The sequence below is a fragment of the Babylonia areolata genome, chromosome 6 (assembly GCF_041734735.1).
Source record: "Babylonia areolata isolate BAREFJ2019XMU chromosome 6, ASM4173473v1, whole genome shotgun sequence".
NCBI classification, from domain to species: Eukaryota; Metazoa; Mollusca; class Gastropoda; order Neogastropoda; family Buccinidae; genus Babylonia; species Babylonia areolata.
Genome location: NC_134881.1, coordinates 28,253,943 through 28,267,503, shown reverse-complemented (window position 1 = coordinate 28,267,503; position 13,561 = coordinate 28,253,943). Strand labels below are relative to the sequence as shown.

Below are 13,561 nucleotides of genomic sequence, written 5' to 3'. Positions count from 1 at the left end.
TTTTTTACACAATTATCCTTCAGAGCATTATTGACATTGAGACATAAATAATCTATTCTAAAAGGTCTGTGATTCCCAAAAAAAGACAACCAAATCCCGTTTCAACTAAAATTTGATGTATATTTCTAATCCATTCTGATCTATAACCGTTATATACAAATTACATAATATGCTGTAATACTATTATGATGTACATTTTTGAAGATTTACTCGACTCTTTTTTTCTGATTCACAAGACATGAGGGACGTTCAAACTCTATAACTTGTTTCAGTTTAACTACGACTGAAAGTGGGTATATTCCGGTTTCACCTTATATCAGGTTATTCTTTGTACTTCTCTTCAGTCAAAACAAATGTTTTAAGTATTTCAACTGCAGTTTCTTTCTGGTGTTATTATTCAATATCCCCTTATTTCACAACCGTATATCAAAACTGGGACAAAACCATTGATTGATATAAATCAAGAGTAGCCGCATCCCTCAATGGCAGATTTTGATTTATGGACGTTTGCACACAAGAAAATGTTGCCCTTTGCGCTTGTTCATAGACTGCTTTCTTACCTTTTTTTTTTTTTTTTTTTAAACAAACAAACAAACATCCAGAGCTTTCTGTAGATCGTCTTTGGAATCCGCCAGTAAAAGTTTGTCATCTACATAATTATAAAGGTATCAATAAGTGTAGATAATTGCAAAATCCATCGCCATTCAGACCCACATTTACATTTATGTAATGACAGTTGTTCTTTAAAAGATAATCATCAAAGTCATTGAGATATAGTGGAAACAGAACGGGAGAAAATTTTCTCCTTGTCCTGTACCCACACAACTACGAAACAAATCAGATTTATGTCCATTGACTTACTTCTGTATTTATGTTAACAATTACGCGAAAAGCTTTACCCTGTACACCTTGACGTAACAGTTTAACCCATAGCAAACACGCACACACACACACACACACACACTCACACACACTCACACACACACACACACACACACACACACACACACACACACACACGTGCGCGCATTCATGGTCTGTTTTCCTGGAGCCTATTGGCTAAAGGGAGATAAACAGTTTCCTGTTTCTGATTCTACGGCATTGCTCAGTTATCTACCATTATTTGTTTATTATAACAGAAAACAGAAAGAAAGAAGAAAAAAAAGACAGCGCATGAACTAGCCTTAGGCAGAAGAAGAGAGAGTGAGGGGGGGGGGCGGGGGGGGGGGGGGGGGGCGGGGAGTGGGGGAGGGGCAAAGTGGTCGATGAAGAAAGTCACGAGCGTGTGCAAGTGTGTGTGTGTATGTGTGTCGTCAAGTGAAATCATCTTTATTGAAGGTAAAAGAGAAAGGGTATGTAGTCCTATATATATATATATTTTTTTTTTTTTTAACAAAAAAGATGCTGACACCATCACACACGAAAACCTTAGATATGTCCAGCACGTGCGCGCACTGGCGCGTTTGTGTGCGTCCGAGCGCGTGCGCGTGTGTGTACGGGGATTGGTGTTAAATATTCATATATCTTAACATTGAATATATATGATATACCTTCTCTTAAAAAGACATTCCCTGCCAAATTATTTTCATCTGAAAACGTATCCGTCCGTCTGTGGTTGTGTGAATGCAGCAGACGTCATGTTAGTTTCCAGGCAAAACGTTTGAGGTAAAAATAAAAAAAAATTTAAAAAAAAGAGAGAGAAGTGTCTTCGAATTCCAGTGCAGTCACCTCGATTGTTCGTTCACAAACTGGATTGAAGTTTCATGTTAGTGAGGTTGTATTATAAGCTTATTTCATTTCTTCTTTTTCCGATGCAGAGGAAATCGAACTGTCGCTTTCAAAACCAGGATCGGCACTGAGTCCGAAAAATTCAAGATGATGGAAGCAGACGACAAAAACGTGTTCGAAGACAAAGGTTATCAAAGCTGCTCTAGTAGTTGTAGCAGCAGTGTACACAATATTGAAAAGGCTCATAACAGCTGTGGTGATAGTAATAATCAGGTGGGTGTCAAATGGTCGTCAGTATTCTGTGCAGAGGAAACCAAGCTTTCCTACCAGTGCCCGTCACCAAACAGATCCAGCACCGGGTCACTGGCCTGCTCCGTCGATAACTGTGTCACAACCAGCGAAGTGGAGGATCTTGATGAACTTGGAGACTTACTTCGGCGATTTGGTGAGAGGGTCGTTTTCATTTCTTTTCTTCTTCCTTTTTCCCGCAGTAACAAATCAAATTAAAATTAAACATAGCTAACGTTTGAGTATTGATTTACCACGATTTTACACAATCTCATTATCGCCCTTGATTCACATTAATTTTGATCCAACCACAATTTTCATAATCCAGACGATGTGTTCACATCTGTCCCCAAAATATCCGATTGCTCAGATTTTGATCTGGTAGACTTAAGTTCATTCAAAGATACAGATTAGGCACACCTCCCCAAATCCTCCCCTCCCCACTCCCTCCCCGCGCCTCCCTCCACCCGCGGCCCTGATTTTTGATGATCAAAAAGGCTATCCGTCGACGCTAATTGGTTACCATAAGTTAACGTTTATTATTCATTGATGACAGATTATTTCGTTTTTCAGACACATTCTTTCGTGAGAAAGTTGACACTGAAATGCAGTCAGTGAGAGAGTTCCTGCACGGAATGTTGTCGGAACAACAGATTCACCTGCAGCAGATTCTAACCACGAGGTTATACACGAAATCTTCAAGCTCACAAGTATGTTGTGTTTTAATTCCATCCACACACCCATGCAATTGCGCGCGCGCGCACACACACACACACACACACACACACACACACACACACACACACCACTCATATAGACGCACGCACACGCGCGAGTACACTTGCGGCTCACATGCATACACGCGTTCGTCAACTGGTGAGGTTCATGGTACACACAAAAACGTGTTTTCATTTATTTATCTTAATCCATACTGTCCGTCGTTTAATGTGAATTACTGAAACACTCAGCGACATGGTAATATTCAGTAGATGACATTTTACAGATAAAAAAAAATTATATATATCGGTAGTGATTTTGTTCAGCCATGCAGTGAGCAGACGTTTGAAATCTGTCATTGATATTGTGACAAAGCTAATTAAATATAGTGCGCTTCCCAACGGTTAGTTCATGTTTTACTATCCTAGTGTGGAAAAAAAATATTTCCTGCGAATGAAATGAAGATTTATAACTGAATGAAGGTCATCATTTCTTTCGTGTTCCAGCTTTCTGGTCCTCATCTTGCAGGAGAAAATGGTAAGAAACATAGTAATGTTTTCCTCCAAGTGATCATTGATCGCTAAGTACATGGATATAGCTTCTCAGGCAAGGATTAGTTCTGCCATAATTTTGTTAGCTACCGGTGAAATACATCCGAATGCAATGAGTGTGTGTGCGCGTGCGTGCGCGCGCACGCGTGTGTGTGTGTGTGTGTGTACAAATAATGTGTGTTTGTGCAGGACTGTAATAATGATATTTTTAAACTGAGCTGCTCAAAACTAGAAATCGTTTCGGGTTGGGTTTTTGGGGTTTGGGGTTTTTTTTGTTGTTGTTTTTGTGTGTGTGTGTGTTTGTTTGTTGTTGTTGTTTGTTGTTGTTGTTGTTTTTTGTTGTTGTTTTTTTCGTTTTTTGACTCACTTGTGTAAACAAGGTGAGTCTATGTTATGACGCAGTGTTCGGTTGTGTGTGTGTGTGTGTTTCTGTGTGTGTGTGTGTGTGTCTGTCTATGTATGTATGTATGTATGTATGTGTGTCCGTGGTAAACTTTAACATTGCCATTTTCTCTGCCGGAAATACTTTGTCCGCCAATACCAAATTTGGCTTAAAAATCGTAGGAAAAAAATCTTCACAGTCATACTAAGAAGAGTTTCAGTGTAAGTCTCCCAAATTAAGCCGTGTTTCCGATATCAGTGTAGTAGAGTGAAACTGAGACTATTGAAGAGAGAAATATAAAAGAAAAATAAGAAACTAGTGATGAAGAATAATATAAATAAATAAAAATAGCTATTAAGAAATTGTTACTATATTTTATAAATGTGCATAGCTTCATATTGATAGAATGCACAATTCAAATTTTTACAAAACAGATGACGTATTTAGAATAGAGTTACTTCCCTTGATCTTTTTGAAGACAGTTCACTGATGCTGTTTGGTGAGCCAGATGACAGTAGTGCAGTAGTGCAAGTTGCTCAGCTTGGAATATACACTGTCACTGTGTAAAGCCCTTTGAGCACACTGCTCAGGTGGGTGTTTCTTCCTAGTTTTTTAAGTATCTTTTTACATATGTACATGTTTAGTTATTTTTGGAAATTTTAGATTTGTACAAGGCTGAACAGACGCTATTGTTGAACATGTTATAACATTTCTTTCTTTCAGTTCTTAGTGAACTGGCTCAGTGCATGGTGCTGAATGAATTACTAGTAGTGTGACCTGTTAGGATTATTGTACATTTAATCAGATGGCCTGTCGATAACTAAGCCATTTGAGGAATACTGTTGTTTTTCAAAGATAGCTTTTCCCAAGCATGAAGGGAGAGATTTTTCTGACGCGGTTTTGGTGTCCTTCCGCTTGTTGGGGATGGGAAACACCTCTTGGGGGGTTGTTTTCAGGAATATGGTTGTTTGGTTTCTTTATGAAGGCCAATATAATCAGTGGTGGCCAGTCGCAACGTCTTTCTTTTATTCTCTTAAAGGATGCCTTTGTTTTCAGTAATGTTTGGCATCATGATTTTTTAGCCCTGTAGTTTCTTTCGGCACTTAAAATTTACATTACTTGCTTCACTTGAAATTAAGTCCTGTTTGTATCTCTCCCCCACCTCATGATACATATGGAAAATAGTTTTTTTTCTGTTTATTGGTTGCAGAGGGGTTTTGTTGTTGTTGTTGTCATGTGACTTGCTGCATCACATGCTGTCCGTTGCACCAATAAAGTGGAACCACTATAAACCGACGTGTTTGGTGTTGGACTGGACGAACGAACTCAGACCCAGGCAGACTGCATCCTCACATAGCACCCTGCCGTTACATCAATAACGGGTTTATTTCGTTGAGGCCATTTCCGGAATTCCGAAAACACCATAATTTTATTGCCGCATCCCGGTTTCAGTGGCGTTGGCGATGCTTATTGAGCAGACGGCGTGACCTCGATTTTCTTGCAGTGTTCGCAATTAAATGGAAAGAAATGCAAAGTCTGGACAGAACACATACAGTGACGCAAACTACGTCACTATGATTGACGAGTTTACTGCATATCAATCTTTTTAAGTGGATACTCAATTAACTAGAATGAACATAAAAGAGAAATTGAATCGACCGCGATATTCTTAATTGCCCTTAAAGAATTTTTAAATGCCTGAGATACACCAAACTGTTATGATTTAAACAGCATTATCACTTCGAATACCGTAATCGATTTATCGCCTTTAACATTTAAGCATTTTTGAACGTCACTCATGGATATGCAATAGTGCAGTAAGACCCTTAATTCCCACCCCAACACGCAGGGTCCGAATCTGCTCTCAGCTTGTTGTTTTGAGTGTGTGTGTGTGTGTTTTTGTTGTTGTTGTTTGTTTTGTTGTTTGTTGTTGTTGTGTGTTTTTTTGGGGGGGTGTTTTTTGTTTGTTTGGGTTTTTTTGTTGTTGTTGGGTGGGTTTTTTTTGTTTGTTTGTTTTTTTGTTTGTTTGTTTGTTGTTGTTTTTTAACCCGAAGCTTTATAATAACAAATGTAGAACACATTTTAACGATTGATTTTTTTTTTTTTTTTTTTTAAGTGTATCACAATTAAGTGTCTTGAAGGCCTTGGCTCTTTTGTTTTTCTTCTTGTTTTTCAGTATGAGTTTGCACTGCATTTGAAAATTTTAAAATGTAGTCCATAGTTTAAACAAGTTTCTGTTTCCAGGTTTCCAAGACCACAAGGTGCCAGAAACGTCAGAAGATGCAACGTAAGTGTTTGTTTTTAAATCCGCATCTGTGTCACTGAAGTCATTGATCCAAACATAGCCTTTACTTCAACCGAGGCAGAACAAGTGATTTCCAGTGCAGATACAGCGAGTGATACCAAATACAAACGCGCAGTAACCGAAATGGCAGACGTACACACACATTTAATTATTATACACGCGCGTGTGCGCATACATTGATGCTCGCGCACAAACGCAAACACATATTATAAAAGCTTACGACCCAACATTTAAGGGAAATAACCACTATTTCAATGCCGTGATCAAATTAAAGTTATTTCCCTTGCATTGACAAGGCGAAGCGCCCGGGAGACGACCCATTAACCAAGTTCTGTAAAATTAGGTCACATGCTGGCTTGTTGTTTATAACGTTGCATAGTGAAGTATTAATTACTGTTGTAAGCGTCAGAACAATTGCACTCTGACCACATTAATCCTAGTGAGGAATATTGTTAGCCTGACATAAGGAGATAGTGGCTAACCGTATTCGGCTGTCTTACGTGTGCCGCTAAAAATACACACTGACTTTGGAATCGGATTCGTATCATTCTTCGTTGACAGTGAAGAGGGGTGGGGATTTTTCTCATCAGTTTGTGTGTGTGAGAGACAGAGAGAGAGACTGAGAGAGAGCCGGAGAGAAACAGCCGGAGACAGAGACCGTGTCCGTGAATCGAAACAGTTGGGGACGGGATGGCAGAAGAGTCAGTCGGATGTGGAGATAACTTGAGAAAACAATGTGGGGGGAAATAGATATTTATATCAATAATAGAAATCGAAGTTGTATGAGAAGTGTTTTAAAAATGATAACAGAAAAACAAGGGATATTTTTGCGGCTCACATTCAGCAGTTTTCTTCCTGACCATCTTTACTACTACTGCAGTTGCTATAATAATTCAAGCATTTGTTTTTTATGTGTATCAAAAAGCAAACGCTTTCATAAAAACAAAAACAAAACACAAAAAAAAGATCAGTGGCGTCAAAATGCACACCATATGATTCCGTATTTGATTAATCCACCAAATAATTTTATTCTAGCCCTTTAAATATTAAACAAGCAAACTACACTTATCCACAATCGAAAGGGGGTTTTAAGGAATGATGAAATAAAAAATGAAGATAAAATCAAGCAGGCCTGGGAGGAACGAATGGGATATCACATCCCGCACTGCGATGACTCGGACCCTGGCATGTTTCAGGGTCACACGATTCAATCCGGACGTGCCGTGAGTCATATTGCACGCCCCTGTCTTAGCTGGGTATCGGTGTGGCCCAGTGTTTACTTTGGGTCTCTCGATCCGGCCCTCCCGCCAGATAACTATTTGTTGGAACCTTTTACTGTGTTCTAAGAGTTTTGAGTCGGTTTGTGGCTTCTACGTGACAAGGAGCGCGTGTAATACGTTAATTGCTTGCTTGCGCGCGCGTGTGTGTGTACCCAGTGATGTGTGCGCGCGTGTACTGTGTCTGTGAGAGAGAGAGAGTGTGTGTGTGTGTTAGCCTGAGCCAGTTTGTTTATGTCCACGTTTATCATTTCGACGCCGAGACGTTATCTGGAAGTGCAAAACGGCAACTTCACATCTCCGCAGGCCCTACTGATATGCAGAGTGTATCAGTGTCACAAGAGACTGTGTATCATTACCATACAATATTAATACCTTTCTACTGACTGACTGCTATCAGTCGTCATCACTACAGCAGAGCGGCGATAATGTATCATGATAATACGCTGTACATCACTGAACTGCTCTTTTACTGACAGCAAAGACATATATCATATGTTCTTGTAGACACTAGTATATACCATAATTATGTCCTTGTCCGCTGACAGTTGACGTATACATACTCGCACCATACCAACCAACCACTCCGACGTCTCGTGCGTGTCACGTTCAGCCGCCTCCCCCCCCCCCCCCCCCCCCACTCCTGCAATCCCCCACCCCCCACCCCCCTAACCTCCATCCCCGACCTCCCCATCCCCGACCTCTTTTTTCTCCCTCTTCCGCCACCCACCTCCCCCCACCACCCCCCGACCCCAACACACACACCCTCCTCCCGCTCATCACCCACCGTCTTCCCCTCTCCGTAGTACACCTTCTCGATCAGCCTTTCCAATATTTTGAGAGAAAAAAAGAAAAGAAAAAAAAAGAACATCCTGATCCTGTTACTTCTAAGAAACAAACCCAGCCGATTAAATCTAGCCGGCTTCATTTTCTGCGTTTTAGAAAATCTTTCTTTTTCTTTTTTTTTTCTTTTTAATTTCCTGGCTATCATTTTTAGATATGGATCGTTGTCGTTACACTGCACGTGTAGCCGCAGTACAATAACTGAGTGAGGGTGGGGAATTGTAGGGTGTACTGACAGCCGCACGTTTGAATTTGTGGTCGGTCGTTGTCAGAATGCTACCACACTTATTTATATAGTTTGAATACTCATTTGTGTGTGTGTGTGTGTACCTGCGTGCGCGCGCGAACGTGTGTGCGTGTGATTTAATCCACATGAAATACTAGTAGTAGAAATAGTAGTACTAGTAATAGACTGAAGTGTCGCCAAGTTCATCATTATGCCATTATAGGTTGTTACTATGATCCGATCTTTGCGACCGTTACATTTTCCCTGTCTGTTAGACACAAACTGAATTATTTGACACCCAAAATAAGTTTAATGAAATAACATCAAACAAAATACCGATTCAAACAGAAACCCATACGTAAGGAAAACTCTAAAAGACTAAAAATAACCATGACTGGAGAGGCGGGTTTGCCGACAATAAGGCGAGACAAAGACACAGGTACGAACTATACACTGGCTTATATCTCGGTCAAAGACTAACCCCATTTTCACGTAGCATTGCAGCCTCTGACACTACGTCACTCTCAAACGGTTCCCGCTAGCTGTTATGGCTGAGCATAAATTATAATAACGTTGTTGCAAGTCAGCTGGAATTTTCGGGCAGGCCAAGAAACCTATTAAATGAGTGAGCGAAAAATGTTGACACCTGTGACGTCACCTCACGTAATGAAACGTGAGGGGGGGGGGGGGGGGCTTAGTGTATGTTTAAGTTACCTGGAACCTTTTTCTTCTTCTTCTTCCTTTTTCGTAACGTGGAATCGTTCCTGTATCTCAAACTGACGGCCCAAGAGCCGTGAAGATTTACCTTTATCTGACTGAATAAATTCATCAGCAGCCTTCTATTAGTTCTAACTTTATTAATGAGGGACCAGCTTTATCCACTGGCACCTCTGTTATGGCTGTTGTTTTCATATGCTTTTATCATTATGCTCCGGTGTACTCCAGTGTACATGCAGACTGCATGTGTGAGAAATACAGGGATCGAGGCAATGGGGTTGGAGCTCGGTATTGGCCCGGCCATTGACCTTGTATGGTTGCACACACACACACACACAAAGTGCTTACGTCTTAGAATGCTTAGGTGTTCCCATTTCTGGGGATGGGAAGAAGTCTGACTTCTGACTTTGTGGATTTCTTTTCAGAAAATGCTGTTTGCATGTGTAGTGTGTGTGTGTGTGTGTGCGCGCGCGCGCGCGCGCGTGTGTGTGTGTGCTTGGCGTGCGTGTACGTACATGTTTTTGTGTATGTGTTTGTGTGTGTTCGTACTGTGCGTGCACATGTGCATCAGTGCGTGTGCGCATATTGATTCGTGTGTGTGTGTGTGTGTGTGCTTGTTTCCGTGCGCGCGTGTGTGCGTGTTCATTATGCCGGTGTGCATGCAGAATGCGTGAGAATTTGCGTATTATATATGTGTTTTAAATTTGGAGGAAGGAAGTTATTTTTTCACTTAATGGAAGTGCAGACAGGTCATTGGTCTGGTCCAGTCGACGTATGATAGGTATATTATATATCAGATAAGAGTGCCGGTGTGATTTTATCGACGATAATGCAGGGTCCGCCTGAATGGGTCACTGTCCGTCATGTCACTGAGAACAGTGACCCCGCAGACTATCAGCTGTCTACATTATTATCATCCGATCGTTCCATTGTTGATTACGGCACCGGTTGCAAGCTCGTCCTAACAATAGCTATGCAGCTGTTGCATTTTCATGCAAATGGTTTCAATTTCACTTTCATGTTATCGTGCTGTCAGTCACGGCAGAAGCTGTAACAGTGTGAGCCGCTAGTGTGCGCGCGCATGTGTGTGTGTGTGTGTGAAAAGAGAGCGAACTGACACATCTGCGTTGTAATGGGCATGTGTGTGTATGTGCGCGTGCGAGTGCGTCATTGTATAAGAGGGAGGTGGGAGGGACTGAGAAGAGAGAAAAATTAAGATATGCTCCATGCAGTTATGTGTGTGCACGCACTGCGCGCATGCACGAATGTGGGGACTATTTTGTGTGACATGTTGACGGGATGAGATAAACAAAGTCGATAAACTGAAATTAATTTACAGAGATACACACCGTACCAGGTCAGCAAAAGCTCTTTTGCTCGTTCCCAAGGCATGTGACCTAGGTGTAAGGGCCTGGATGTGCCCCACTCTTCTGGCTTGTCGGACAGACTAATCACGCTCCAACAGTTCTGCCGATTCGTGTGAAGTAACCGACAGATCATACTGTCCAAATAACTGACACGATGGCCCAGATGTGGAAAACTGAAGAGGCGCGCGTGTGTGTGAAGAATAGAATAGAATAGATTTTATTGTCATGAAACCTTATAAGACACAAGTGCAATGGTAAATGAATAAATGAATGAAAAACACACAATGAATCAATCAGTTAATGCAGTAAATTGCAGCAGCACTGATTCATAAACAAATTTTCCTGATCTTGTTTGTGTATATTCATAATCTGTTAGCATCACCTGATTAGGAATATTTCCTGTGTTATTCGAATTTTGAATATCTTTTTAAAATTGCTGCTTAAGGTTTTTAATACAATGATCAAGAAGATGGATTTCGTCTTTCAGAATGTTACACTTGTTGCACAATCTGTCTTCTTGTGGAATATTTAAATATCTACCTTTCTCAACCTTTAGGTCATGCGCACTTTAGTCTTGAGTTTCATTAAAGCTTGTCTGTGTTTTGTATCTGATATCTTTAAAAGATAGGTTTCAGTTTTGTACTCTGCTACAATCGTATTGTAAAATTTTAGCTTTAATGTTTTTTCTCGTTTATCTTTCCAGTATTTGATATATTCATTTTCTTTTCTTCTTTTTTTTCTTTTTTTTTTTACGACGTATTTCAGTCTATGTGCGCTGAATGTGAATTGTTTTTTTCAAATGTGATCAAGGCCTATAATTTCGAGTATCTTTCAAACAAATATCAACCATGGGGAAGTTGTATTTTCTTGTTGGTACATGGACTTGTATATTTTGTTGATGAGGGAAGTTTCTGGTAATTGAAATAATATTATGTGAACCCAGTATGTAATAATTTGGCATATTATCTTTAAAATTATTGGGAATATTCCTAGTTCACCTAACACAGGAAGCACAATAGCTTTTTTGTGTACTCGAAGTATTTGCTTACAGAATTTAATGTGTAATTTTTCATGTGGAAACTTATTCGATAAGCAGTCGTCAAAAAGATGTGCTAAATCGAAAGAATCATCCGGTTTGACTTGGTAAGGTAACCATATCTCTGCCCCATAAATCGATAGATTTGTTTTAGAATAACTGTTTATGCCTTTAGTTCTTGAGAAAGACATCGATGATGAATGTTGCGCAAATATCAATCTGTTTAACAAATCAGTAAGATCAATAAACAAAACATTGTGAATCAGCCAGTAAATTATGAAAAATGAGGTATGCAGTTGACCATCCAATCATCCCTCGTTCAGCGCTTAGTCAGTGAATCAATAATTCATTGCAGTGTAAATCAGTCATCAGTGAGTCAATCGATCAGTCTCCGAGGAGCATTCCCAATGACTCGGACACACACGCACACACACACACACACACACACACACACACACACACACACACACACACACACACAGTCAGTATATTCAGTATTACAAAAAGAATACGTTTAAGACTCTCCACCGCACATGGACGCACGGCATACCCACACACATTCGAACCATGTACACACCGACGCCTCTCTCTCTCTCTCTCTCTCTCTCTCTCTGTTTTCTTCATCTCACTGTGTGTGTGTGTGTGCGCGCATTATTGAATGCCATAGGTATTTTCATTTCCTTATTCTTCCGTCGCCCCATCTTGGTAAGCATCTATATCTGATCAGGAGTCAGAGATGAAGGGTTATCTGATCGAGGAAATTAATTATGAGGTGTGTCAAAATACAAGAGAGTAAGCGAAAGAATATGCGCTGGTGAAACGTGCAGAAAAAGTGAGTCATTTTCATAATAATTATTTCACAAATCACTTCACCTCTCAAGCCACGCCTTTTGTTTGGCCAAATCACTCCTTCCATGCATCCTAACCACCTAACCACCTGCCCTCCCCTTCCCCCCCCCCCCCCCCCCCCCCCCTCTCTCTCTCTCTCTCTCTCTCTCTCTCTCTCTCTCTCTCTCTCTCTCTTAATTCTCATCCCCATGTTTCCTTGTCCGAAGGGCTTTATAACACCGGCGAATGAACACCGAAAAAATTCTCCTGTCTCTTCTTTCTCAGGATGCACCCTGCGAATCTGACAGCGGAAGACGAATCATCGGCGGCAGGGCAGAGGGAAACGTACGGGACGAGATCTGCAACCAACGAAATTCTTCTGGAACTGATGTCTCTGTCCTGTGAACTGTCAGCAGTGCTGAGCCAGAACAAGTATCTGTGACTTATTCCGCGGCCATTGACGCGTGTGACGCGCTGATATCATAAATTATACTGATAAATTATCAGTGTCTACTTGTGTCCAGTCTGCGCTGTAGTGATTGATACCGAGGATCCAGGGCAAAGGCCTGGTCAGCAAGGCGTCTACCCACTTTGATACACATTTTATGTCTCTCTCTCTCTCTCTCTCTCTCGCTCTCGCTCTAACGCACGCACGCACGCACACACACACGTACACACCCGGCGGCACACGAGCGCGCGCGTTTGACTGTTTTAATTGTGTGTGGTACATGTAACTTTGCATGCGTGTCTTATGAACCTTGTTAAGGTTTAATTGACATTAATCAAATTGATTCTGACTCTCTCTCTCTCTCTCTCTCTCTCTCTCTCTCTCTCTCTCACACACACACACACACACACACACTGGCACACACGCGCGCGCGCACACACACACACACACACACACACTGACACACACACTCGCCACACACCACTGAGTTTTTCTCCCCTATCCGGGCGGAGAAGACCTTGATGTGCATGATGGTCTGGAAGCTATTCATTCGGATCAGACCGAGTTCCCATGTACAACAGGAACCTCGCGCACGTAAAAGAACCCACGGCAACAAAAGGGTTGTCCCCTATGACAAATTCTGTAGAAAATTTCCACTTTGAGAGGAAAACAAATAAAACTGCCGGTTGTAAAAGAAATAGAATGGGTCAGTGGCTGCGGTTCTCAACTGTTGCAACACGCTCTCCTTTGGGACAGCAGTCCGAATTTCAGACACACACACACACACACACACACACACACACACACACACACACACACACACACTGATGCACGCATACACAACACAC

General features: G+C 41.2%; 1 protein-coding gene across 1 annotated transcript in view; it reads left to right on the top strand.

The window, feature by feature from the left end:
* LOC143283486 (uncharacterized) overlaps positions 1-7,198 on the top strand; it is a 22,832-nt gene extending 15,634 nt beyond the window's left edge. The window contains exons 2-6 of the mRNA XM_076589728.1: positions 2,024-2,173; positions 2,590-2,726; positions 3,240-3,270; positions 5,911-5,953; positions 7,168-7,198. Coding sequence (XP_076445843.1) covers positions 2,024-2,173; positions 2,590-2,726; positions 3,240-3,270; positions 5,911-5,953; positions 7,168-7,198 — 392 coding nt within the window. The remainder of the gene's footprint in view (positions 1-2,023; positions 2,174-2,589; positions 2,727-3,239; positions 3,271-5,910; positions 5,954-7,167) is intronic.
* Positions 7,199-13,561: the final 6,363 nt, after the last annotated feature.